The sequence below is a fragment of the Thermomyces lanuginosus genome, assembly GCF_041956635.1.
Source record: "Thermomyces lanuginosus strain ATCC 200065 unplaced genomic scaffold VTN49scaffold_12, whole genome shotgun sequence".
Classification (NCBI taxonomy): Eukaryota; Fungi; Ascomycota; class Eurotiomycetes; order Eurotiales; family Trichocomaceae; genus Thermomyces; species Thermomyces lanuginosus.
This window is the reverse complement of record NW_027192346.1, coordinates 22150-49558: the sequence shown is the minus strand read 5'-3', so window position 1 is coordinate 49558 and position 27409 is coordinate 22150. Positions and strand designations below refer to the sequence as shown.

The 27409-nt window shown below is 50.1% G+C and overlaps 10 protein-coding genes across 10 annotated transcripts; 5 read left to right on the top strand and 5 right to left on the bottom strand.

The window, feature by feature from the left end:
- Positions 1–1584: 1584 nt before the first annotated feature.
- Positions 1585–2488, top strand: VTN49DRAFT_109 (uncharacterized protein; the record flags this gene model as incomplete). The annotated part of the gene is made up of 5 exons (XM_069408666.1): positions 1585–1599; positions 1693–1832; positions 1894–2143; positions 2242–2381; positions 2455–2488. 5 exons carry the CDS (start codon positions 1585–1587, stop codon positions 2486–2488), a joined length of 579 nt encoding a protein of 192 aa, XP_069271570.1.
- Positions 2489–4430: 1942 nt separating this feature from the next.
- Positions 4431–5367, top strand: VTN49DRAFT_108 (uncharacterized protein; the record flags this gene model as incomplete). Its single annotated transcript, XM_069408655.1, has 2 exons — positions 4431–4447; positions 4503–5367. 2 exons carry the CDS (start codon positions 4431–4433, stop codon positions 5365–5367), a joined length of 882 nt encoding a protein of 293 aa, XP_069271569.1.
- A 959-nt stretch (positions 5368–6326) lies between these two features.
- Positions 6327–7872, top strand: VTN49DRAFT_107 (uncharacterized protein; the record flags this gene model as incomplete). Its single annotated transcript, XM_069408644.1, has 3 exons — positions 6327–6509; positions 6578–6951; positions 7008–7872. 3 exons carry the CDS (start codon positions 6327–6329, stop codon positions 7870–7872), a joined length of 1422 nt encoding a protein of 473 aa, XP_069271568.1.
- A 437-nt stretch (positions 7873–8309) lies between these two features.
- Positions 8310–9122, bottom strand: VTN49DRAFT_106 (uncharacterized protein; the record flags this gene model as incomplete). Its single annotated transcript, XM_069408633.1, has 1 exon — positions 8310–9122. One exon carries the CDS (start codon positions 9120–9122, stop codon positions 8310–8312), a length of 813 nt encoding a protein of 270 aa, XP_069271567.1.
- Positions 9123–13837: 4715 nt separating this feature from the next.
- VTN49DRAFT_105 (uncharacterized protein) lies at positions 13838–14803 on the bottom strand (the record flags this gene model as incomplete). Its single annotated transcript, XM_069408622.1, has 3 exons — positions 13838–14020; positions 14102–14543; positions 14601–14803. 3 exons carry the CDS (start codon positions 14801–14803, stop codon positions 13838–13840), a joined length of 828 nt encoding a protein of 275 aa, XP_069271566.1.
- Positions 14804–15611: 808 nt separating this feature from the next.
- VTN49DRAFT_104 (uncharacterized protein) lies at positions 15612–16454 on the top strand (the record flags this gene model as incomplete). Its single annotated transcript, XM_069408611.1, has 1 exon — positions 15612–16454. One exon carries the CDS (start codon positions 15612–15614, stop codon positions 16452–16454), a length of 843 nt encoding a protein of 280 aa, XP_069271565.1.
- A 129-nt stretch (positions 16455–16583) lies between these two features.
- On the bottom strand, positions 16584–19538 carry VTN49DRAFT_103 (uncharacterized protein; the record flags this gene model as incomplete). The annotated part of the gene is made up of 3 exons (XM_069408600.1): positions 16584–16688; positions 16765–19021; positions 19087–19538. 3 exons carry the CDS (start codon positions 19536–19538, stop codon positions 16584–16586), a joined length of 2814 nt encoding a protein of 937 aa, XP_069271564.1.
- A 1083-nt stretch (positions 19539–20621) lies between these two features.
- VTN49DRAFT_102 (uncharacterized protein) lies at positions 20622–20952 on the top strand (the record flags this gene model as incomplete). The annotated part of the gene is made up of 2 exons (XM_069408589.1): positions 20622–20719; positions 20775–20952. 2 exons carry the CDS (start codon positions 20622–20624, stop codon positions 20950–20952), a joined length of 276 nt encoding a protein of 91 aa, XP_069271563.1.
- A 570-nt stretch (positions 20953–21522) lies between these two features.
- VTN49DRAFT_101 (uncharacterized protein) lies at positions 21523–23213 on the bottom strand (the record flags this gene model as incomplete). Its single annotated transcript, XM_069408578.1, has 4 exons — positions 21523–21830; positions 21897–22504; positions 22561–22698; positions 22753–23213. The coding sequence occupies 4 exons, from the start codon at positions 23211–23213 to the stop codon at positions 21523–21525; spliced, it is 1515 nt and encodes a 504-aa protein (XP_069271562.1).
- Positions 23214–25344: 2131 nt separating this feature from the next.
- VTN49DRAFT_100 (uncharacterized protein) lies at positions 25345–25599 on the bottom strand (the record flags this gene model as incomplete). Its single annotated transcript, XM_069408567.1, has 2 exons — positions 25345–25493; positions 25545–25599. 2 exons carry the CDS (start codon positions 25597–25599, stop codon positions 25345–25347), a joined length of 204 nt encoding a protein of 67 aa, XP_069271561.1.
- Between the last annotated feature and the right edge of the window lie 1810 nt (positions 25600–27409).

Genomic DNA, 27409 nt, shown 5'->3' with positions numbered 1-27409 from the left:
AAAAATCGTGGGCAACCGGTCCAGGTAGTCATCGTCTTCCGGATTTCCTGGTTGAGATCGGAGCATCCGGAGAAGAAGGGTGAAGTAGGGCTCACCGTTCTGGTTATATTTAACGATGAGCTTTGCGTTCGCTGGGCCATTGCCCCTGCGAGAAACTGGAAACCATCTTCATTCCGATAAGACACCTGGTAGTGAATCTCCGACTCGGCCGGCACATCAGGGCACGGGAAGTCGCATTGGAGGATATTGGATGCAGTCACATCCTGTTGGAGTTGTGTAGGAATCGCCATTTGCGACTCGAGCATGATCGAACCGTGGAAAGAGCAAAAGTTTTGAGTGGCCATGGTGGCAGCGAAGAAACAGGCGATCTTGAGAGTGAGATGGAGGATTGTTCAGAGCGTAAGGATGTGAGAGGGGGTGATCACTGAGTTGGGAGGGGGATGTCGACGGCAGCGACAGGGGATAAAATCTCTTGATCCTTGGATTCGTGGTGTCAAGCATAGACGATTGGTCGACTGCTTCCGTCCCCAAAGTCAGAGGATGGACAGCCAGCCGATATTTTGGGGACGAAAGAGTGATGATGTCGAAGAATACTTGGAGTGGTGTGAGGTGTACGCCGCTCGTCGTCCGCCAGAGTTGCTTCCTCCAAGGAATGAGGACATCCGACGGAGGCAAGAGATTGGTTATCTACGATTCAAGACCTACAGATGTGCCAAAGGTGTCGACTACTAACTTGGAAACAGCAGGTGACTAGAAGGGGCAGTAAAATCCAGTAGACCTGGGATAGCAAACAGGAGGGTGGCGCGAGGAAGGAAGAAAAGAGCTGAGGGGCTCGTTTTGTAGAGTGCGTCATGTGATTGCCCCACCCTAACCCTAGGCACCCTGTGCTGCTTGTAGCCCTAAGTTTTCCATGCAGTCATTGACTCGCTCTTTTGTATTCCAGAGAGGAGTGCTGCGGAACGTGCACAGGACTGCAAGGGTAATTTGAAGTGGACATTCACCCTTCCATTTCGGTGTATCGAATTGCGTTGCCTATCTGAGCCGCGCAGTACGAGAACGACTCATCCTATGGCGATGAACTATACGCAATTGACACCATAGCGCTCCGGGTTCCATGGATGCTCAAAGAGTTTTCTTCGGCATATATAGATCATCCTACATGGCGTCATTGACTTCGTCGGTACTAGACTACCGCCAGGAAAATGGCCGTCGCTATCATCCTTCCGCGATGGAGGTAATATCTGGCATCTTGACGGATCGTCCAAAATCTGTGACTGATTGTTACCATTCTCTAGCGTACCTCCTCCCCAACGATGAAACAGAAAATGAATGCTTGGATATGCTGCATGAGATTTTTCACATGCTATTGAACCGGAAATTGTACTTGGGGCCGATCAAAAAACCCCAGTGAGTGATCGATCTCGCAACAAGGACTGGAATCTGGGCCATTGATTTTGGTATGCTTGTTTGCTTGGTTTGGCCGACACAGGATATGGATGCTGATTCATCATAGCGGCCTTACATCCCCAGGCCGAGGTAAGGAATTATAGGGAACACCTCCGATAGACGGCATGCTGAGGCCAGATGTGTTTGACACAGGTGATCGGTTGTGACTTGAGTCCAACCCAGCCGTCTCTGTTAGTCTGACCATTTAAGCCATTGCACGGCCGCTCTACTTACCGGTATTTGCAGAGTTCCATTGAACGTGAAATTCCTGGTAGACGCATTGAGTCGGAGTGGGCGTATGAACGAGACCCATTTGACTTCATTCACGCGCGATACCTGGCTGGCTCGATCAAAGACTTTGGAAGGCTAATCAAGCAGTGTTATCGGTATGCGATAGGATCCCTATAGTACTATAGCTTTCTTGGCATCCTCTCTAACGGAAAACAGGTCAGTTAAACCTGGGGGCTGGGTTGAATTCCAGGACGAGGACATCTACCCCCAGTCGAAAGACGGTAGCCTCAACGGTACTAATCTCCAACGCTACTACGATGAAGTCTTGGGTGCCTTCGAAAAGGCGGGACACGAGATCAGTCCCGGGCCCAAGCTGGAGAAATGGTTCAAGGATGCCGGATTCGTGAACATCCACGTAGAGAAGCTCATCCTCCCTTATGGTGTCTGGCCAAAGGACTCCCATCTTGTCAGTTTCTCCCTGTTTTCTCCAAAAACTGAGACGTATCGTAATAATATACTGACTTTTTCGCATAGAAGAAAATTGGTGCTTGGAATCAGGCCTAGGCTGAAGCGAACGGCTTCGAGGGCGCTGCATTGGCTGCCCTGACCCGGTTCAAGAATTGGAGTAAGGAAGATGTTATTCTTCTTGCTAGCCAAGCCCGCGCAGACGGCCGCAAACGCGATATTCACTCTTTCTTTCACTTGTGAGTATCCACGCAGCTTTGGAGTATCATCACTACTCTTGATATGAAGCTGACAATGAAGTAACATTTGAAGCTATGTGGTGTACGGCCAGCGTCCTGAGGTTTAGCCAAGATGGGATCTGGGATGTACAACACAATATTTCCATGTGTCAGTAGGTTCCAGATACATGAAACCTTGTGCACCACGCATGAAAGACTCCCGATTTTCAATTTTCTTGTGTATATGTTTGAATCTATACAATCTATACCTTCTCCATTCTGAGAGGTTATTGAAGGTGTGCGGCTGCTCCCTTTTCCCACCAACAACTCTGCTCTGCGGTTGGAAAAAGAAAACATAGATTAGTAATAAGCTTACGCTGTGATCCACATCGTTAATTGACATTCAACAGCACCTGTACCTAGTGATGTGCGGCGATTGTGCATGCCCTGAAGTGAATAAGACTCCTGCTAGCCTAACCGTCAGCGTCATTCAAGGAATCTGATCGTATCGGGCTACTGCATCTCTCCTGTATACCATGAAGTTGTTCGAAGAAGACCGGAAATTCGACTTTGTTGAAAATGAATATCCTCCATCTGGCTAGTCATGATGGTGCTCAACTTTGTTTCTTAAATCCTCCTGTGCTCCCGGTCTTCCGGCGCTTGCATTCCCGTCAGATCTACAACGCCAATCCTTTGAATTAGAGGATTGATGGGAACTGATTTCCTGAGCGGTTTCGTGAAGAGCTTCCCTCGTCCCCAAACTGTCTGCTCAGTTTCCATTTGGAACTGCATTGAATATTGAGTAGCAGAGAATTAGGTGTTTCCGTCAATTGGAATTGATCGATGCTCCGTACCGTCAATATGGAAGAATGGCATCTGAATGGAGAAATTCCGAGACAAAATCTCTACTTCCGCAGCGTTTGTAGTCGTTTTTAGCGGCGATCTGTACTGCTTCATTCAGTGCCCTAACCCTAACCCTACTGCTTGTCTCCACTCTTGCACGCACATGCATGGACTTTCACCCTCCAGAAACCGGCCAGGAAGTACATCACCTTCTGCACGGCCCATTGTTTGCATATGCTTATCATACTTCGGCATAGTCTTAATCATCATGTATTGTATCTGCACGCTCTTGAAATCATTTTGAACGAAACGCTCAAACTGAAAAACTATCTGAAACTGAGAACTGAGAGCCTTGGAAGTTGGAGCACAAAAGTACGTAATGTTACGTGCGCAGTACCCGTTATTGTACTGTACTCGCACTAAAATTTGTCCGGCATAACACGTATTTCAAGTATTCGTATTGTAATATACAAATATTACCATCATGTTACCAAAAGGTGGACATTTCGAAGTTCTAGCGTCAAACTGAGCAACATGTTGGCAACTTGACACTTTCAGTAAAAGGCATCGGATTAATCTCTCCGCAGGTCATGAACCCCTCCCTACAGGTCCTCTTTCTTCGTGCTGAACGTCAGCTTATCCTTCGATTGCAATGATGAATTCCTCTGTCCACGACGCTACTGAAGCGGAACGCTTACGCCAGGTTCGACCCGGATTTTTCGATGATTTCCTCTACTCTTTGCCTTTCGAGCTTCTCCTCCAAATCGTGGGATATCTAGATCCGTCAGATATTCTCCGAAGCCAAAGAGTACGCTTTTTTTCTCATTGATTTTCAAAGTCATCGTATCATGATTCTAACAGAAGTCAACCCAGGTCTCCAAGCGATGGCGCGCGTTATTCTCTCATGAGACAATCATTACGTGTGCTTTGCGCGAAACACTTGTATTCCTTGGTCTGGAGGGACAGAGTGTAGCCGCCGACGACGCAATGACCTATTTTCGATGGCGACATGGTTTGCAATGTGGCAGGCCGGTTAAGAAAGTCTTTATTCCTAAACCGGGGTCGATAGATGGGAAGATCCTATATCACTCGCGACGGCTATATTATGCCGAATGGCAATCTAATAAACTCGAAGTATCGGATCTCGAGACTGGACAGATATCGAGCTGGACAGACGAAGTGGAGGATGAACTCTGGAACCTTTTGGTGTCAGATCGTTACATTGTTATGGTGTGCAGGAATAGGTAAGAGGCATCTTTCCTTTCCTTTCCGTGTTTCATCTGACAGGAATGCTGCCAGGGTTTTGACAGCATTAGATTTACATGCATTAACGCGATGCACAAGACAGTTTCCTTGTCAACCTAAAGAGATATGTATCGTGAAGGACAAAGTGGTCATGGTTGGCGTGAGCCGGAATCAACGCTCTCTCATCTACATCTGGGATCTGAGAACGTATCAAGTCCACGGAATAGGCAGTGTCGGAGAGCCTTTTTTGTGGCACGTGGACGTGGATGGGAATGTGCTCGTGATCTTCGAGATCAATTGGTCCGTACATCCGCTGGAGGTACAGGAGTCCAAATGGACGTTGAACGGGAAGCTTCTGGACAGAAAGTGTATTGACGTGTCACTATCTGGTCGTCGCCTGGGCGAAATACGGGTTCTACCAGCAATGGATTTGCATCACAGCAAATATCGCACCTTTGGCCATAAGACGGTCTCGCGACTATTTCCTGAAATGTTTGGAAAGGCAACAATGGACCTTGTATATGACCATGCCGTGGACAAATTGGCCATCCGATACGACTGCACACAATCGTTTAAGTCAATTCATGATTTGAACTTTTACCAGACACTCACACCTTACATCGCCTACCAATGGAATAGCTCTGTCAGGAAATTGGAGATTACAAATGTTGCCAGTGGTACCATAACAATGCGCCCATACCAGCCGGATGTCCGGGAAGTCAGAACTCTTCGGGCATTGCAGCAACCCCAACGTCAGGCAAGCATTGATTTCTATGGGCCGCCTTTGTTTCCCTTTGGCGACAGTGAGGTCCTTGGTCTGGTTAGCTATGATGGCATTCAGCTTTGGTTCTTCAATCCTTCATTCCTCCCCGACGTTCCAGATGCAGTGCCTTTCCTGCCAACGGGGGATAGTGGGTAACTCCATTTAGAGGACGGCATCTCAGGTGCATTCATGAGCAAACTGACCAAGCCTTTGCGCTTCATAACCATCTTTCGCATGGAGCCCATCGCGACGCAAACGGGATTCCTGAGCACTCCTGGCAGAAGCAGAGACACACTCATTGATAACGAATGAGATACTCCAAGCACCCCCCACCCACAAGTGGATGGCAGCGATGGGACCTCCGCGGGTTCGATTAATTCTCTCCCACAGGTGACATATAAGGCTCCAATGCGAATGCCGTGTTGGAGCCACATTAGGGACATTCGTATGATAAGGGCTGTTCATCTCCCAGATTTCCTTCCACGTAGCGAGGAGATCAGTTCTCACCCGGACGCCGGACTGCAGCTCTACCTTCGTGGAAAGCGCAAGACTGAGCAATTCGCCTGATTTGCCATCAGAAGGACAATACAGTGCCTGATTGCTTTTAAGTGCGTTCCGAAACACGAATATCGGTGTTTCTGATGATTCCGACGGACATGATACATCCCACACATCCCACGTCAGCAAGATCAAAGGAGTGAAGCAACCATTCGGAAAAGATATTCAAGGTCGCTTCCGTTACTTGTTGATCGTTTGAAGCAGATAGCAGCGACGCAGAGATTATTGAGCAAATGACATTACATGCGCGGTAAGTACGAGTAATCGCGTGCAACCTTCCGTACGGACTAGCAGCAGTAGCATTAATGTAAGAATGCGTGTACTGTACTAGGGCATTAGGGACGTTCTATTACAGATAACGTAAAAACTGACGCTAATTCCAAACCTTAATCCGGTACTTCTAGAACCTTAGGCAACAATCTGGGACGCTTGATTTTAGGTATTGTCAGACTTCTCCAGCTGAGCAACGATCTCTGCTCGTACTATTCTAATGGATTGAGATTTGCGGGAATACAAAGGAATTGGAACGGCGAAAACACTTACATAACAACTGGAAGATGGCCGGGTCATCATTATCAGTGATCAAACGTCCTGTTGGCCGTCCTGACACAGCCTCTGATGCGGCACATTCGCAGCCGGATAAACCCAAGGGCGATGATTGGATCAGCACCTTGCCTCTTGAAATATTCATTCAGATCGCAGAGCATCTAGATCCGGAAGATATTGTCCGAAGCCAAAGGGTGTGCAGTGATCACTTTTCGATCTTTTAAAAACGCATTGCAGTGCCCATACTGACAGGAATTGGTAGGTCTCAAAGCGATGGCGCACAGTTTTTTCAAGCGACGCAGTCTTAAAGGATGCTTTGCACCAAACACTTGCATTCCTGGGTTTGGAGAGCGCCAAGGTATCTGTTGCAGATGCAATGTCCTACTTCCGATGGCGCCATGGTTTGCAGTGTGCGCGGCCTGTCAAGAAGCTCTTTATTCCCTGGCCAGATTCAACAACACATGGGATAATATGCCATTCACGACGGCTGTGTTATGGCACCTGGGGATCAAGCAATGTGACAGTGTTGGATCTCGACTCTGGGAAGAGAATTACGTGGGCCGACGGTGGATACGATCATCTCCAGAACTTCTTAATTATGTCTGATCGTTATGTCGTCCTGATGATGGATCGTAGGTACGGAAATCTAAGTACTTTGGCTTGTGCGAGTTGTCTAACGTTGGAACTAACAGAAATATGATAGCGTGGGATACACGTACATCGACGCGGCAAATAAAACAGCTTCCTTGTATCATCAATCAGATTGCTATCGAGAAGGACAAAGTGGTTATATTTGGACATAATCCTTCTGTTATCTACATTTGGGATCTGAGTGCAGACCAGATCCGTGTATTAGGTGCATACGGACAGCGATTTCTGTGGCACCTGGACGTGGACGGCGGTATACTGGTAGTGTTCGAGAGTGTATATGCCGGTCTCAAACATTTGACGGAGATGCAAGTTCAGCAGACAAAGTGGACATTGACTGGGAAGCTTCTTGACAAGAAACAATTTCCTTATCCGCCGTCGGACCGTCCACTGGACAAGCTACGTTTCATGCCGACATTGTACCGCAACAATCGCATCTTTGGCCACAAAGCAGTAAACCGGATGCTGTCCGAAATTGATGGCAAGATCACATTGACTGACTTCTTGTACGATTACGCTATCGACAAGTTGGTCATCCGATGTATCGACTGCCCCGCGCCCATTGACAGAATATCTTTCGCCGGATACCCGTACGAGTTTCTCACACCCTCCATTTCCTACCAATGGAATAGCCATCTTTGTCAGCTCCAAATTATCAACTTCGCCAACGACACCTCAACCATGCGTCCATACCAGTTACACACCCGAGAGGTTCGTACACGCCAATGGTTAAACGAACACAAACATCAGTCGGAACTAAAAGAGGGAGATCACTTGGGACTCTTTGGTAACCGTGAAGTATTTGGTCTGATCAGCAGTGACGGCATTCAGCTCTGGTTCTTCAATCCTAAGTTCGTCCCTGACCTTCCAGGAGCAGAGCCTTTCCGTGCAATGGAAGGAAGTGAGTGAATTGACAAGAATGGAAATTTGATCGCGTATTCATTTCCGGATCGAATATATATAAGCACCTCATTGATCCCTCCAGTGATAGGATCTGCATACCTACATTGGGAACGAGATCAGGATGTCATTGGCATGGAGCAGAAGAGTAGTCATTGTCCACCGCAGCAATTATGTTACCATCGGAGCGGGTGATTTCTGAAATGGATATAGTACCGTGAGAATAGATGGCATTATAGAGCACTTTACGAGGTTTGAGCACGGATACGAGTACATGGTCCTGTGGGACATTGCTAAGCTAAGGGTAGCTTCTCCCCAAAAACACCAAATTCGTACATCTCTCGTATCTTTCATACACTCGGCAAATCGACAGAGACGAGATGACATGAATACCACTCCCTATAGCTCGAATATAGCGGAAGCATGGTTGCCAAAAGAGGCACCCGTCACTTGACTAATTTCCCGCCATCGGAGAGGACCATTGCCCCAGTCGCAAAGGTGTCCTTCATGAAATACAAATATGCCTCAGCTACATTCTCAGGCTTGCCGACTCTGTTCAACAAAGTTTCCTGTGCCAGCTTCTCCAGAGTCGCCTCGCGCTCCTCCAATTGAATGTTGTCGAAAACCTCCGTCCGAATGACCCCAGGGCAAACAACATTCACGCGAATAGGAGCAAGCTCGACGGACAAGCTGCGCCTGAGTCCATCAAGTCCAGCTCCGTACCCAATGAGTACCGACCATTGAGGGATCGGTCTGAATATGCCAGACCCAGAAGTAAGTGTAATGGAAGATGAATCGACATTTTTAATGTACTTGCGGGCCAATTTGGCGAGGATGAGAGGTGCAACAAAGCGCACATTTCCTGTGCGATGGATATACTCGAGGGAGATGTCTTCGATTGGCGAAAAGCTGATGGGGTCCCCAGCCGTGACAGCGATGTGGTCAAGAAGTGCAGTTCGATTCTCGGTTGCCTGATCGAGCAACGAAATCAAGTTCTGCTCAAGTTGCTCAGGATTGCCCAAATCGCACGGATATCCTGCAATGCGAGAGTGATAGTCAGGATCCGGATAGGCATCCTTCAGTCTCTTGATAGCATTTTCGACCTTCTCAGGCTTGGAGCTGGAAACAATCACTGTAGCTCTGTGCTCGAGCGCACCTGATGCAACAGCAAACCCTATACCAGACGTGCCGCCCAAAACGAGGACGCGTTGTCCAGCGAGTTTGTTCACGAATTTCAGCTGCAAAGAGGGAGCCATCATAAATCGAGACAAGGCCAATTGGGGCTTGACAGGTATGTCAGTTGACGGGAAAGAATAACAATCCGATGGGCCGTGGGTGTTCTACATGACCCGTCTTTCAATCACCTTTATATATCTGAGTCTGCCCCTCATCTTCTAGGAGAAGAGAAAGTCAGCTCTCGGGTCTGGAACGATACCTGCTCCGAGGATTGTAGGGTGGAATTCGGACCAATTTGACCGAGAATCAAGTAGGCTCTACACGATGCTGCTCATATCCCGCAAATCCGCCGCAGAAAAACTTAGTCTACTTGGAAAGCTGCTCGAATCCTTTGCGAAGTATCACATGTATACGAACAAGAACCTGTGAAGCACTTTGATAGGGTCGGTTGACCAAGGCGTCTATCATCTTGAGATGCAAGTAGGTTACTAGATGATCATACCGCTTTCGCTGGAGCCCAAATTTGCCCTTCAAATGGCCGAAATGCAACGTCGGCTCAACCTTCGACCGTGTCCGTTCCAGGGTCGAGTTTCCTGCCGCCTGCTAGAGATACGATCGCTTGCCAACCCTAAAAAAAGTAGAACTGTGATTCTCGGGTAAGTGATCTCGTTCCGGAGTGCCGTGCCTAACAAACCTAGGTAGGTACCCCATGCTGCCAGCTACTTCCAACTTGTAGTTACCTTACGTCTCGCCCCACAATTATACGAATTTCCCCACAATTATACGAATTTCAGCGCACGAACATTATCCTGTTGTTGAGATGGAGTAATCCGTAGGCCAAGTACTTACATCATCAGTTCGTAGTTCGTACTGTCATAATACAATGTACGAGTATGAATACGGAGAGATCTGCACTGTCTCGGCACGTGATCCCAAGTTTAGCCAATTTAGCCAATTAAAATTTAGAAATAGCAGGGAAACGTGTTGGTAATCGGTTATGTAACTGAAATGTTCACATCTTATACGTTACAGTACGATACACGTATTTTATGGTACCAACGGAGTACCATTTTCACCAAAGAAACTCCGCTCCTAGGTAAACCATACTGTGAAACACAACGAATCTTCAGGTCTTGATCTGTAAGTCCGAGTGTCTACAGTGATTCAAGTACGCACAAAAAAAAAAAAAAAAAAGGACAATGTAACCCGAATAGGTATGATTGGTAATGCATTGGTGTTGAAACAAGGACCATCACTTGGGTAACTTCCACCATCCGAGATAATCGTCTGTCCTGTTGCGAAGCTGTCCTTCATGAAATACAAATAGTATGCCTCAGCGATATCCTGAGGCTGACTGACTTTATTCAACAAAGTCTGTTTTGCAAATCTCTCCAACGCCGCCTTGGGGACCTCTTCAGGAAAGGCATCGAATCTCTCCGTCTCAATAGTGCTAGGGTAGACAGGGTTCACACGGATTGGGGCAAGCTCAACGGCCAAGCTGCGCCTCATTCCTTCCAATTCCTGACCCGTATCCGAGAAGTACCAACCATTGAGGTGAATCTGCAGTTTCACGTATTTCGGGGCCAAGTTGGCCAGGAAGATAGTCGCAATCCAGAGCAGATTGCCGATATTTCTGACGTAGTCGATCGAGATTCTCTCGATGGCAAATATGCGACACGATCCCCCGCCGTGACAGCGATGTGGTCAATAGGTGCTGTCCGATTCTTGGTGGACTTGTCGAGCAACGAAATCAGGTTCTGTTGGACAGTGTCAGAGTTGAGTATATCGCACGGATACTCAGCGTTGCGGGCGTGGTAGTAAGGATCCGGATAGGCATCCTTCAGCTTCTTGATAACATTTTTGATCCTGTCGGGGTTGGAACTCGAGACAAGTACTGTAGCTCCGTGCCCGAGCGCACCTGATGCAACAGCAAACCCTATGCCAGATGCTCCGCCCAGAACGAAGACACGTTGTCCTGCAAGTTTGTCTACGTATTTCAGTCGTAGGGGAGGCACCTTGAATTGTGCCGGAAAACTGGTGCTTTGTCTCTATTGACAAGAAGATAATTTGCAATTTAAGTGATGGTCTGCGTTGCTTTTCAGATCTTATCCTTTCGTTGCCTTTTATACTTGAGCTTATATGCAAACGATGTGAGTTTCGATTTGAAGCAATGCTTTACTTTGAGTATCCGACGAGATGAATATGCGGAACGTTCCCACCGAATAAGAATGCACATCAACGGTGAAACAAGGAAGAGCAAGCCATCTGGCTGCTAAATGAGTTCATCGTCCAACAGCTTGATGAGATGTATTCTGAGCTAGTATTAACCCTGCGAGAGTTGCTGCCCAGCTCACCAAAGAACTGAACTCCGGAAGTTGCTTAAATCTATGTTGATTCAGCAGACTGACTGCCGAAATATCCATCATCCTTCGGAACGTTGGTTTACTACTGTACTATTGGATGCTCAATGCGTCGTCTAACGAGAATGCAACACTGGTTCAACCATTCAGCATCTGCAGATATAGTTCGGAGTTAAGTGGCCAATATAGCCGTGCCGCACTAGAGGTATTATGCATCCGTTTGCCAGGCTCACTCGCAAGAGCCTCGGTCACGGATATGTATTCCGAACCTTACTACAGTACTTGTTCTGTGTCCACTGGTCTCGTACCTGGAGTCCGGGGTATTAAGCAGTCCAATAATATGCCACTATATCGGGTACCTAAACGTTGGTTTTCCGCCCTTTACTAGGTCTACAAGGATCATGTCGTCCCTATTAGTAATGTCATACGAAGAAGTATACGGAGTGGATCCGGAAGGATAGCCGTCGTCTCATAGGCTCCCCAGTGCGCGGCGTGTTCTTGCTAACGACTGAATCAAAGAAGTGAAAGTCTTTTTCATGTCTCCTCTGGCATATAGCTCCAACTATATGCTACCGATAGTGCATCCTGATCGATTAATGCACGATGTATCCCTCACGCAACCGCCGAAAAGTGTTGTAGACGGGAAGAACGGAAGAATTTCCGAGTGAGAGTCCGAATTCACGTTCTCAAAGGTCGTGGGCATTGTAAGGTCTGGTTCGGAATCCCTCTGCTTCGAATGTTGATTTCTCCCCTGACTTGAGGTCTATTGCTTTAAATACATGGCGCAAACCCCGTACGTTATGGCACATCTATCGCGAACGGCATAAACCTTTACTGGGTATATCTCCCCAGCGAAGATATATCCTTCTTGACTGGGCGTGCATACTGCAAACCTTGCAAGCATCGAAAGTATGTCATGGCGTTGCGGTTGCTATATTCGCGTTCTTCATTCCCAGAAATTCAAGCCCTTTGTGCAAAGCAGATGTGATGGCTGCACCAGATGAGAAAACTGCATGCCACCGCTTCGAGACAGAGAATCAGCTTCTGTCAGGATGAGTCGGCGAGCATCCACAGCAATATGGAAGAGTGCAACCATCGGTACCTGACGACGTCTGCTGGGTCAAGGTGCGTCGCCACCAGAGTCAAAAGCTCCAAAGGCAAAGAACAGATACGTAGACGGCTTTGTGGTGATGAAGAACAGGTTGTACTGAAGTGTATTCATCGCCTTGAACGTTTGGACGTTGAGGTGACGCGTTGCCTAGTGATTGAATCAGCAAAATTCATTCCCCGATTGCATCTCAATGCAGCTCCCGATTGTCGGGTCCAAAAACCTGGGGGGCCATTGGTTTAAACGCTTCATCGAACGCAACCCCAGCATTTCTATTGTGAATCAGAAGACCAGAGATAATGAAATAGATCAAGCAGAGAATTACTCAAATATAAAAGCATGATTCGATAAGGGGCCGACGTGCTTGGTGAGAATGGGTTTCCACTCTTGAATGTTTGGAATACGATTGAGACCGAAGTGATGCTTGGATGGATCCAAAATGGACGGGTAATTGGCCCTATCGAAGGACGAATTACGAACCAGAGCCCCCCCCTCCTGGCCTTCCGCAGAATCGCGAAATCATCACTATCATCGAGGCAGTAACTGTAGCTGGAGACGGAATCCCCTTAATGACCATCCTCAAGTAAAGACATCATTGGGCAGAATGGTACGGATTGAGAGTTCCCTATGGACAAATGGACTCTGACTGGGGCCACCAATATCGGGAAAACCGACAGCAACATGGCTCAAACATTTCAACAAGCATACGTCCCATCTGCGGGTACACGACAAACGACTACTACTCATTGACAACTACGAAGCCCAGTTATCGCTAGAGTTTTGGCAGCGTACGGACAGCAACGGGATAGTTCTCCATCCTTTGCCACCTCATACATCACATATCCTACGATCCATTGACTTACTCGGTTCTATCACTACAGGATGAGTACTATAGCGAGGAAGCGGGTCGTCCTGCCGACTTGGGTATCAAGAAGCTTGACTGCTTTGATTATCTGACGGAGATGCAAAGAAAAGACCATCAAATCCGCATTCAAAAAAAGTCAGCCATTATACCCTTCCAATCCCGATATAGTCCTGAAACATCCGCCCAATCCGAGGACAAAACTTCTACAGGCTCCTACCGAGCTCACTTAGAAATCAATAACCTCTAGCATTCACGTATTCTTCAGTTTAGGTTTGCTTCCGGAAATTTTTATGCCAAGCTTTATTAATCGAAGCCGACTCGGCCGGGTATGCCCTAGGTAATTACCTAAGTACGTAGTCGGTTGACCGGACCTGTCTAGATCCGGCACCCTAGTCCCGAAATTACTCATCCTAAAGCGTGCGTAATCAATCGACTATGACATGCGTGAGCATTTTTCTATGTCTACTATAACCAATCTGACCAATATGACAGCAACTCCGTAATGCAATAACGCCGGACGGGTATAGCAAAACCAAATGAGCAAGAAACGAAGCATGGTTCATCACTCATGACCATCCTAACGCCGTGCGGAAACAAATAGCCGGCCGAGACTTTTGAAAGAGAAAACGCAAGGAATAGCGAAATATACTATTCAGCGGTCACCCTTCTCAAACTCCCCCAGCTCCTTCTCCAAGCACTCCTCATCGTAATCAATTTGTTTCCTCGCACATCCTGGGACGGAGCCAGACGAGGCGACGATGCTGCTGACGATGACGCTGACGATGATGATGTGGCTGAGTCGTCTGAAGATGACGTCGTAAAGGACGCCATTGAGTTCCGCTTATTATTCTTCCTCTCGAGTTTCCGCTGCCGTTTGCGGTCCTTGGCAACACTTAGAAAGCTCTTGGAGGCATGGCGGCGGCAGTAGCAGTATAGCCGGACAGTATCACGGGAGCCCACATCGCAATTGTCTCCGGGATTGTCGCAGGTCTCGAGGATCTGCCCTTCCTCACAGTGGCACCATTCGTAGAGTAAAAGAGAGGTGCGGCACATTGTGGATTGGCTTGGGCTTGAGCGTCCCGCGCTTTGAAATTTTGAGGGGTGATATGAGATAAGAGGAAGTTTCCGTTTCCGGAAATGGCGTTGCGATCGAGTATACAAGATGCGAGATCTGAAATTATCGCGTGTGTGCCTGCGTTTATGCGGGGAGGGCAATCAAAGAGCTGACTGTGAGATAAAGAGATTGCAATTGTGTAGGAGCAAGCAAGGATGGGAAGGTGCAGTCAGAACGACAATGGCACAGTGGGTTTTGTTGAGCGAGAGAAAAGTGTAGTGGAGCAGCGAAAGGACCACTTTTGAGAAAGCACAATGAGAAGCTAACTCTTCAGAGAAGGAAGAGATGTAAAAGGGAGAAGAGGGAGAATCCACCATTATATCAGGCCTGTTCTCCACGGAGCTCGGCGGATCAAACTCTGCCGTTCTCACAGCATTATGACCTCATCCAAAGCGCAGTGTTCCGGAAAATCCATATAGTCGTTTCCACGTCCATGCCCGTTATCTGCACGTCGATACCTCATCCCGGCGACTAATGGGGACGGAACACTCCGCCAAGTCTTGACGCAAACGGCGAGGGTCGGCGGGGGGGACCCGGCGGCTAGAACGGCATCTTTTTTTGAACCCCCGCCAGAAAATCTGCTAGAAAAGCACAGAAGGGTTCGAAAACCAGACGCATTCTGCCGCGAACTGCCCACGCCTAGAACGATCAATTGGCCTGCAGGAGGTGACGGCGTTCTTGGCTGCCATTGGTAGGGGCCCGACCCGGCGCTTAGGAGCGATGATGTCATCCCGGCGATAACACTTCCGTCAGATTGGGAGGGTTACGTACCACCTGCCCAAAGCGGAATGGCAAAGAATTCCATTCATCAAGCGGTGAATGGAGGATAACTTTGGATCAGGGAGTAACTCATCCGGCTGTGTGCTTCAGTGAATGCAGATCAAAGAATGAATAGAAGCAGCCCAATTCAGACATTGGCAGAAAGACGAGGCGACAATTGAAGGAAAGACCACAAACTCCGGACGTATCGGAAGGCAGGGTCTTCTCCGGACCAAATGCCAAGCCAATAAACCTTGAATCTGATCGCCCCGAGCCAGCCATCCACCATCGGCCACCCATATTCCCATCCCCTAAATCCCACCCAAAGCTAGCCTAATCCCAAGCCAGAAGGAGGGAAAAGGGAAAATGACTGACGAAGCCAACAACACCGCCACCACAATGGTAACACCCGCATCTGCCGCTCGGACCAACACTCTCCTCGCCAACCTCTCCAGCATCACCGCACGCATCTCCCAAGCCAGCAGCAAGCGTCCCCCACACAGTCGGCCCGACGTCCGCCTCGTCGCAGTGTCCAAGCTCAAGCCGGCCTCCGACATTCTCGCGCTACACAACGCGCATCCAGATCTCCACTTTGGCGAGAACTACGTGCAAGAACTGCTCGAGAAAGCACGCCTGCTACCCCCGTCCATCAAATGGCATTTCATCGGCGGGTTACAATCGAATAAATGCGTGACGCTGGCCCGCGATGTTCCAGGACTTTGGGCCGTCGAGAGCGTTGATACCGAGAAGAAGGCGTCGTTGCTGAACAGGGGGTGGGGGGAACGGCCTCGGGCAACCAGCAACGGGCAGGAAGAAGAGGATAGATTGAGGGTTTTTGTTCAAGTCAACACCTCTGCGGAACCGAACAAATCCGGCGTAGAGCCGTCCGCGGCCCCGGCCCTTTGTCGATATATTCGTGAGCAATGCCCCCGACTAAAACTGCAAGGGCTGATGACCATCGGGGCCATCGCTCGCTCGACGCAGTTGGCCCCCGGCCAGGAGAATGAGGACTTTGTCACCCTTGTCAAGGTCCGGGAAGCCGTGGAACAGGACTTGGGCTTGCAGAATGATGGCGAAGATCGCCTCGAGTTGAGTATGGGCATGAGTGCGGATTTTGAGAGCGCGATTCGCCTCGGTAGTGATGAGGTCCGCATTGGCACGGATATCTTTGGGGAGAGGCCGCCAAAGTCAGAGGCGAAGATTCTATGACTGGGTCACCCCTACGGGCTGACCTCACAAATAAATATATTAAGTATCCAAAACGTAGAAATTTAGATGGACTTGTATATACAATAATGCAGTGGTGTCGAAAAGAAGTCATACGAGTACACTCCAGAGTCAGTCCTCCCCTGGAACTGTCCCCTGCGCCAGCTTCGACTCCATCTGCCGAAGTAGTGCCTGGGGCACCTTTTCCTGCGTTGCTCGGATCGTGATACGATACATCTGAATCATCTTGTCAGCAATGGCTCATTGTTCAACCGTGACTCAAGAAAAAAAAAAAAAAAGAAAAAGAACTTACATCCTTCTCGTAGTTTGGCTCCAGCCGCAGAAGACACCCTGTCTTCCCACCCGCAGCCTGATACACGGCACATCCGACGATGTTGACCGGGTTTGGATCAACTCCCGGCAGAATCTTCCACCGAAAGCCCGTCACGATCTTGCGGGTGAACGACTCGGTGATCTTGCGTCCCCGGTACGCCATTCCAAACGTCTTCTGCGCCTCCAACGGCGGGCCGCCGATCTGCCGCCACCGTTTAAAGAAGTCCTCCGGCGACAACTCTGACGGCTCCATGTACCGATGCATCAACACCGGCAGCTGCAGAGTGTACGCTTGTAGGGCGCCGGCAAGGTACGAGATACGGATCGTCGGAGCTTCCGTGAACGGTCCGCGCGCCTCCAGGAGCAAGGTTTGTTGCACTTGTCCCTCCGGGGGCACATTCGAATCCGGCAGGCTCTTTGTATCGATCTTGAGGTTCTCCCCTGCCGGGTTGTCCAGCGTTGTCGTGAACGACCCGACCGGAAATACCTGCTTGTTCTTGAAGTACAACTTGACCACGCCCAGATGCACACGGTACTCCGACCGGAGGCCGACCTGGATCTGTGCGTCTTCAAACAGTACTCCCTCATCCGCAAAGTACAAACGGTTGTAGCCGATCTCCCAATCAGGACTCAGATGCGCCGCGCTGGCCAGGTTCGGCGCCGATGTGTCGCTGCTCGCCGACAGATCCAGACCCGCCAGATCACTCGACGCGCTGCCCTTTGCGGCTGTCCCGTTGACTCCGTTGCGGCCTCCATTGACAATAGTGGTGAAGGTCCGCTTCAAGCCCGTGTTCTGCGCCATCAACACCTCCGCCTTGTCCTCGTTGGCCGCCTTGCCGCCAACCACCCACGTTTGCTTGTCGCTGGTGCCAGCCGTCTTCTGGTGTAGTCGCGACAGTAATACCGAGGCCCTCTCGGAGAACGGTGGCATCTCGTCGCACACCGTTCGCAACAGGTCATCTGTCGGCATTGTGGCGAGCTTCAAATACTCAAATGCACGCTGCTGCAGCTCTGCGTCCGGCGAATGGCTATACAGGCGGAACATTTGCAGCAGCTGGGGTTTGATCTCCGGGAATAGATTTACAAATTTGATAAAGGAGGACAGAATCATCGCTCGCGTACCGTCCGAGCACGTAAACATTTTTGGCTGGAGAGCCATGAACTGCTCGATCGGGCTGCATCCCGGGTTGTCGGCAATCAGATGCCCAAACTCGCCCAAAATGTAGGCGCCAACCTTTATCAAACTGTCATGGCAGTCACCCTTGAGGAGCTTCAAGAGTTTGCCGGCCGCGTAGGCCTGCAACTGTTCGTTATTGGTGACGATTTGGATGACTCGCTGCCACACCTCGTCGCTAACATGGTCACCCGCAACAGCCAGGAGCTTCAGGGCCGTGTCAATATACCATTGCGCATCCGTCGCATATTTCTCGGCGAGAATGGCAATCTTGAGGACCATCTCCTCTCGAATGGCGTAATCGGCTGACTGCAGGTGCGAGAGAAGTTCTGCCACGATCGGACGTGCATTGCTAGCATCGCACATACTATACAACAGATCCAGGCCTTTTCGCCGCACGCTGATATCGCGGTCACGAAGAGATCCCAGAATGTACGGCTGGTGTTTTTTGATGGGATCCAACGTCTCCGCCCGCGCCGCAAAGTGCGTCATCGCCTCAAGACCAAGATACCGCACATTCGTCTCCCGGGACTGGATGAACTTGCCCAGGCGCGACGAGATCTGCATCATCAGGTCATGTTCCGTGTCCAAATGAATGAGCAGATTGATGGCCTCAAAAAGAACTGCATTCTGTGCGTTGTTTTGTTGCACATTCTTGGGTGTGTCCCCGGCGGTATTCAAGATCTTCTCCAGGGACTGTCGGATCAAACCACGGACGTGCGAGTCCTCTGAAGGGGGATAATATTGCAGCAGCCGGAGAAGCTTCACCTGCAGCCACGGACAGGGAACCCGGTAATACAGATAATCTGCCGTGATCTCCCCATCCACAACTATCTTCTTCAACCGCTGCGCAGCTTTGACATAGCTGCCCTTATATTGCTCCGGTCTCTCTTGGACTAAAGCCATGATGAGGGATGTGATGGACAAGGTAACGCCCAAGTCGGGATCATCCATGAGCGAGATGAGACGCTCCGCCCATTCCGGTTGAACGATGCTGGGGTGTTTCCGGTAGAGTCGTAGCAGGGTCAGGGCGGCTTTCTTTTTGACGAAAGATTTCGATGTCCTACACCACGGGCGTACGAGTTAGCCTGAGAGAGCTGGGATGCAACCACATAGGACACCACGTACGGTGCGATCAACAGCCGATGGACATCGGCGCTCAGAGCCTCACCCATCTCACGGCCTCCGACATTGGCTACGGCATGCAGCGCTAGGCAGTTGTTCAATTCATTCATATCCAGCAGATCCTTGCGGATACTATTCACCACCAGATGGAGCAGCTCATGCTGCTCGTGTAAGAACAGCGTCACCGCCAGATAACCTATTTGCTTCTCCGAGTAGTTCTTGGCCGAGATGAGGTTGACGGCCTCGAGGTGGCCAAAGTCGACATCGTAGCCCTGGATGTAAACATAGAGAAGCTTGCAAACGTATTTCTTTTTCTGATATCCATTCAACCCGCCGGCCTTGAATTTTTGTCGGATATTGGCGAGCTCCTTGTTGATGCGTTTTTCTTCCAACTCCCTGGCGCGCGCATTGCGGAGGTCCGCAATGAACTGGACCAGCCCTCGCATCGATGACATTTTGTTCTCGTTCCGCTGAGCGTTTCCTCCTCTTCCGGATTTATTCGTCTAACTCCGTAGTTCGGACCTCTTTGCTGCGGTCAACCCGTGAACCAGGCAGATACGTGTACCGGCCGTTGTGCTGGTCTACACGGCTTTTGGCGACTCTATCGACGGAATCATGGCTCTCATCGGATATGGCTGGACAGGGACATTCCGAAGGATCGGAATGATGGGGCGTGTCAGGGCGGACGTGTTTCTTATGCTCTAAACTTCAGGAGTCGCTGCTGATTATTGGGCGACTGCTGCAAACATTGAAAATCGCGGGAAAAGGACGATATTTGCCAGGCGTCGAGTTTGCCTGACGTTCGAAGAGTCACTGAATATCAATAAAACAGAGAAATTTCCAGGAGGACAATTCGTTGCATTCTATTGAAGCTGGTCGAGACCTCTCCAGCTGATGCTCTCCGGGGTCGGCCGGGAAAACTTTGCTCCGATGGTCAAGCCACTTACATGTATTTCGGAGCTTCTTTTTCCAGGCATCTTAATCAAGCACTTGAGAACTCATCGGTGTCAATCTTTGTAGCATTGGACAAAATTGTTTGCAGAGTAAGTTCAGATTTTCATATCAATGAATCCAAGGGTCATTTCAAGTATGACCAAAAACGCTGCATTCTCTTCTGTATGGATTTTATTTCTCTCCCAGCAGATCATTCCAGCTTAGCCTTACTACTGTACACATACACACTTGCATCATTGCTGCTCGTTTTCACTTCCAAGCCGCAAGCAACCCATTGAGTAAGCTTTTTCTATCCAGTTCACCCAGCCTCGCGACGTTGAAATCCTATCGATTGGCTCTGGTGACGCGTGAGTGAGTCCTCGGTTCCGCATCGAGCGCCTCATGAACAGCTTCGATTTTGGAGTCGATCACTTGTGCTCTTTCACAGGTACAGGAATCTGCATCCATGTCAGACAGAGTATTTAGTGGAGGCGCTCAGGCGAATGACAGAAAATCGAATGCGATTGTGACGTCTCTAACGAGGGAAGAAGCAAAAATGTAAAGGTTGAGCAAAGGAATCCTCATACCGGAAGGTCGTTCTCCGCATGGACAAGTTGGGCCCGTCACCGGGCGATTTTCAGTCACTGCGCGTTCGCATGTACACTGATGTGCTGGCCGCATTCCTGAGGACAAGGGTTGATCAGTCAGACTAGACCGTCCAATATATTAAATATATAGTCGAATGGATCATGAAACAGTAATGTTAAGATGTCCTACTTACGGCATGAGCATCTCGGCCCCGTCTTCTGTGTTTCCTGCTCGCATGGACAGGAACCTGCCGCTCCTTTGCCACAGGAACATCTGGCTTGGGCGGCGCAGACGCAGCCGTCACCGGAGACTCCGCAGCAGGTGGAAGGACGGGTCATGGTTGCGTGAGGTACTTTTGCGATCAGTTCAATTCTTTGAAAGCTCAATTCGACGAGCTCGGAGTGAAACGGTTCAAGGCAGATTTGAATGGGACTGAATGGAAAAAATACAGTACTGCATCATGCAATATATCCGTCATAGGGTTCGAACGATAACAAACTTCCATGATGCCATGGGTTCCACCCAGGAATGTGGGAGACAGCAAACTGGAATCGCTCCAATTATCTAACTCGAATACTCGATAGACACTGATTAGTAAGTGATGCAAGTTTGCTGAGAGAGAAGAGCAAGATTTCCCATTCCCAGCTCGTCTCAGAACATGTACATCGATCATGATATATCCCAATCCGATCCAGAACCAAATGATACATACACCAAGACACCTGTAACTCTAACAGAACAAGGCAAAAAAAGGTATCAACACAAATTTCGCCCGACAGTGTCGGGGAGCAAGAAGAGAAGAAAAAAATGTCATTGAATGGCCGAAGAGAAAAAAGCGATGCTGAACCAAGCAACTCAAATGGATGGATTTTGAATCATGTATACTGTCGCGCCCGGGTTGACGTGGGCATATAGGAATCACGGATCGATCCGCGGTCTGTCCGGGAACGTAGGCATTGGCGCCGGTAGACTCACGCTGGTGGAGTGATCTTGGGTGGCATACGGGTCGAATGAATCGAGGTGGAAGGTTGGGTTGTATGACGGGACCTGATAGTCTTGCGGCATCGGAAGCTGATGCTGAGGGGTGTTCACAGACGGGATAGAGCGATACCCAGCGGCTCCACTTGAACCCGGGTACTCCGAACGAGCCTCATCTGCCGTCAAGGACGGTGCCTCCGGATAGCCGTGGCCTTGGCCCTGGTTCTGGCCGTGATGGATCTGCTCATCTAGCCCAGAAATCAGTATGTCGTGTCCTCGTACTTTTGAGTGGTCTCTGTGTCACCAAGTCGTACGTGGATATACGATTCCAGACTGCATGGATACGTCGCCGGAATGATGCGACGGAATTGGACTATGAATAGGCCGGTCGTAGCCGGATAACAGGTCTGGCATTGAGCTGCTAGTCGTCTCCGGATATGAGAGTTCACTGCGGACCGTCGATCGAAGGGACTCCGACCGAGATCGTGGGTCGGTAGGCGGGACTGGCATCCTCATTGAATCCCAACTTTGGGGGTACGCCGTGGAGAATGGCTGAGTGCGCCCGAAAGGCTCCCCAAAGAGGGGTGCGCTGGAAACCGGCACCCCATTCCCGGAGATTGAATCAACTGTCCTAGGGGACGTTGTCGGGGAAGGTAGATATGGGTAGGTGGGAGGAGCGCTGAACGGTGAAACCGGAGCATATGGATCGCATGCACCCTTGTGATCGGGCAAGCCAAACGGTTTCGCAGCTCCGGTAAGGGACGGTGGCTGGGCGCCAGGTGACATAAATGGCTGTCCCGGCCGTCCTCGCGTACCGCATGGGTCTTGCAGTATCTGGGTTCGATCGAAGTTCTCAGGCAATGCGCGCGATTTCAGCATGCGGTCTCGATCATGATTCGTAAGACGCTTCAATTTGGCCCGCCTATCTCCGGTTAATCGAATGCACTGATGTTGGCAAAAAGAAGGGAACTCGCGCACCTGTTCTGGAACCAGACCTGGACTTGTCGCGGACTCAGTCCGGGGATCTCTTTCGACAGTCTCTCCCGATGCGCTGCGTCGGGATGGGCCTGTCGACTGAACTCGCTCATCAAGAAGCGGGTTTGGCTATGAGTCAAGCTGCGCCAGTCAGTCTTTCCCTCTTTCATTTGTGATGTCTACAAGGAGCCATACCGGAAACGCTTCGCCTTCTTCTTTTCAGTTTTGCCAGCCCCATTGTCATCGGCATTGCCGGTGCTGTCGGAAGCCTCTTCACGTCCCGTATTGGATTTCTGTTCCTCACGTTGGTCGGACGTCCGCTTCTCTGCCTGGCGACCAGTGTCCGATGAAGCCGGAACACTGCGGTTCTCGTTCTCCGGCTTTGACGAGCGAGACTCCGTGTGGTGCATTGTTGCGATAGCATCGTCCCCCGGCTTGGTTGTCGCCAGCAACGAGTGCAATTGACTGGAGCTGGTATGAGCTGGAGTCTCCGCACTCGACGTGGGAAGAATGCCAGAGGGATGCGCCATGTTGTTCTTCACAGTCTGACTGCCGGACCGGAAAGGAGCCGATGAGTTGGGAGTCAGATGCATGTGAGCATGGAAGGAGAATTGCGACGATTGCGAAGGGAGACGGCTGACGTCGAGAGCTGACATTTCAAATGTTGAACTAATGAAGCATCTGAGGTTCTAGCCAAAGTACCAACGGAACGCAATCCTAGTGATGACTGATGAGGGACGGTTGCCACCACCGCTGAGGTATTTGAAATATTTGAAATCAACGAGCGCGGACGTTCGTCTTGTCCGTGGGTTTCCGAACTGGCTCCCTTTAAGTGCCGATGGTAAACTGTAACTCCGTCACTCGGGCGAGAGACGATGCTGAGAAGGCGAAGTGAGCTTTGCCAGTGAGGAAATCCACGAGCGAGGACGGGAGGGGGCTTTATCCAGTAATGTATGCCACGGAGCTCTCAACCCCTGCGTTAAATCAATGCCGTGCGGCTCTACGAGGGGCTCTTGGCTTCCACTGATGATCCCGTCACACTGTTTGGTCAAACCGTTGAGCAGGCGTCTTGGGTTGGCTTCGTCGCCACCCTGGTTCGCTGGAGGTGGATTTAGCTAACCACTAAGACGGGTAAAAGTGATTGAGACAGACAACAGACCCCACGATCGACGGGTCGACGGGATTAAGAGGAGCAAAGATCTAGGGAAAAATGCCAGGGCGGGAACGCCAGTCCGCGGACGTGTTGAATGTCACTGCACCTATCGGGTCCCAGGATTCGATCTGAAGACGTAGGGCTAAACCCAGGGGCATGGCCGACGGACGTTCTCCATTACTCCAATTAAAGGAACAGGCGGCGACCAGACAGGCATGGACTAGATTAAGGCTGAAAATAACTTTACCATGGATAAGCCAACACTCCGCGAGGATCTAACGGGAGCTGGGCCCAACCCATGTATGTGGAGGGGCAACGCTTGGACGTTCATTCGTTGCGGTCCAGCGCGAGCGATACCTCCAACCGCAATGGGCCAGAGCGATTTCCGTCATGAACACCAAACTAATCCTAAGCTTGTCGCCAGAGGCCACGTTCGGGACTCGGCACGGCTAAAGAAGACGAGGAGACGTTACTCTTTTGTCTTCTGAGCTCCCAGCTGAGGAGACCCTTTTTCGAAGGAAGGATGTGGGAGCTCGATAACCTCGCATCAGACGGATTCCACTAAACTACAGCACTAGAGACATCGAACAACGGCAACCGGAATTACTCTCTGCAGGGGACCCATTCTTCGACACAGCTCTGACCGTGGGGTTTCGGGAGTTTGGGCTATGGGAAAGGCTACTATACCGTAGGAGGTCAAAAGCTGCTTGATTCGGAAAATTCCCATTGACGAATTATCAGCCGTTGCTGCTCCCGTCCTAACTCAATGCACGCAGTTTAACGGTTAGTAAAATGCTTGGCACTTTTGACCCTGGCTCTTTCTCCAGGATGATAAGCAAAAATGGGTACGACGTAGCGGAAAAAGGAAAAAGATGCTGGTTGAAACGAAGTTCTGCACTTCTGGTGCCCATCGAGAGGGGCGGGTGACCGCACGAAAAGGGCAGGTGTTGAAAAAAAAAAAAAAGGCGTAGCCTCCGCGAGCACTCATCAGACGTTGCGTGTATAATCCCAGGAGGCTAGGCCAGAGAATGCCGCGACTCGCACAATGGCCAGGGTCCCAACGCCAGTCGCCAGTCGTGGCGAAGCCATCGACCTTGGACCTTTTTTGATGGGCTGAGTCGAACGGGCCAGTCGTGCCCCAGCGCGATCTCCGCAAACTAACATTCGGCTGCTTCGGATTTCGGAACCAAAAACTGGGACAACACTACGACGGACGCATGCTGTTTGCTGTTGTCGTGCTTATGCTCTTAAGGTTAGGTTAGTGGAAAGCTTCGAGCACTGCACCAGCCCCAAGCCGAGCATGCCCTAATGTGCCAACGGGCTTGACTGTCGTGTAAGGAAAGGTTGACCTCAAACAAGCTTTTTAGGCCAGAGACGAATTGGCCATGGGCGTCTGGCGATGTCCCGGTCATTCCGCCGTGCCGACGGCTGATCAGATAACAAGTCCGCGGTAGAGCCAACTCTAAGTCGCTTGGTCCAAGCACCTCCCAGGATCTTGTTTATGTCATCGCTACGGTTCACTACTGCTCGTCCAGTTTTGTTCATCCTTGCGTTCTGTAGGGCAGAGAATCAGCATTATAGTTCTCTCACCGAAGAAGGATTGTCGCCTTCTGAGGGTTTCAGCTGCCACAAAATCACGGGTAGGACAACAAGATTCGAATCTCTATTCGTACAGTCCATGCTGCCAGGTAGTCCCGGGTGGCCTCCGAGTTTCGATCGGCCAGTTTTGGTTGCTGACCGACGTTCTTGGAGCCTTCTTCGTGTCTGGGCGCCAACTCAGATCCTGAGATCGCAAAATTTCCGTCGCCTACCCCCGTTCCCTCCGTCTGCATACTTCCTGGTAGCTCGCCCGGTGACGTTCGATCCTCATTCCATGTACGGAGTAGCATCCGACGGCGTGGGTTCTGGTTACTCCCGTAAACGTCGGGGCCATCACCAGCACAAATTAGGCAGTTGGTCGACTCCAGGAATCAACCAAAACAGGAGAACAGACGGGGAGTCAGCCGCGGTCTCCAGAGACGGTGCCGTCCCAATGTCGGGCCGAAAACCAAATTCTGCACGCCCAGAGTTATGCATTTTTTAGCTTAAGTTATGCATGCATCAGTCCGGCTCTCGCCCATTGCCCAATAGAACGGCTCGCATGACAGTTAGTCGGCTAATAAAGTTTAACGGTGTACCATTGGCCAGCGCTAAAGTTTCTGGGCTGCCTTTTTTTTTTCCTGATTGGACTTTAGAGCGTCTTGAACGTGTTTCGAGACAAGACAGCTGAGGGCGGCCAATTCCAAGATGGAAAAAGGTGCTTGAACTTCATCCTGCCAGACGGACAACCAACGAAGGTCTCCGTTCTCCATGCCTCATCAGATACCGTTGATCAATGTGTCCCTAATGTGCAGCAAATTTTATCTGATCGTGAAGAACCTCTGACATCAACATTGCGACAAAACTCTGCAAAAAAAAAAAAATAGAAAATAAAAAAAAAAAAAAATAAAAAAATCAAGAAAATAACGAAAGCCAACGTCTCCAGATCGAAAACTGGGAAATCTTGCACAGAGCAGATCGTGCCAAGGAGTCCAAAACGAACGGTTCCGGAACCTTAAAGCCCAGCTAAGGTGTTAGGTGGCAGCCAATGGATCCCAGCCTCCTTCTGACTGGCCACCATTGCTGAGTCAGCTTCGGAACGCAGTCTTGGCTTTCCCATAGACCGCCGTGTGGCTGGTCCGGAGTTTAGGGGAGCCTTCCCGCGCCATTGCGTGCAGTCTGCAGTGGCAGACGGAAATACGGATATTCCGGCCATATCCCGATTAGGAATTTCTTACAGGTAACCTTGTCCAAGCGGTTTTCCGTGGATCTCCGTGTGGCATTGATGAGAAATCGTCCGTGATTCACTCCAAAGATGCCGGATGTTACGGAGTCGAATAGAGGCGTTGAATCTGCATTGTTTTGCAGATGTATCGACAGCTCCGGATGGACACTGAGGTTGACGGAGCACGGGAGCTGGTGTGGACACTGACAGGCGGTGGATCCGATGGAGTATCGGCAAATCGGCATTGGTCCTTCTCGATCAATTAGGCGAGTTGCATGTCGCTAAAGAATGAGGTCGCAGAGTTGTGCAGTTGACAGTTGACAGTTTGACAGCTGACAGGAACAAGGAGAATTTCAGCCATTAGGGCATGTCCGCTCGACGGAAAATTCAGGTGTTCAATCCTCGTCAGCCGTTCCTTGGACTTTGTTCGAGGTACTACTTTTGCCTAAGTACCTAACCTATGGATGTAATGATCGGCAGGACAGCCCGAGTAGGAGAAAGCTTTTTGATCCTGCTCAACCATGGTCTTCCTTCCAGACAGAAGCCAAGAGGTCTTCTCGTGTGGACGGAGTACAGTACTCCGTGCTCCGGATATCGTCAGGATGCAGCGACATCCTCGCGCTGCGACGGCAAGAAGCCCGTCGTTCCCCGCACGGTTGTAAGCTTATCTACTTCCGCACAGGGTATTTGTTGGCGCGTTACTTGCACGTGCCATGAATGAAGGATGTCAGGGCGAGTGTACAGAATGGACGGTGCCCGGAGTACCACTACGAGTACAACTCTACAGAAACGGAGATCGGAACCTCTGGATCAATCGTCCCGAACTCCGTCGGCCATCAGAACTTTATTCCATTGCGACGGCTCCCTCCTCATTCTTCAACAGTGTACATCCGGAG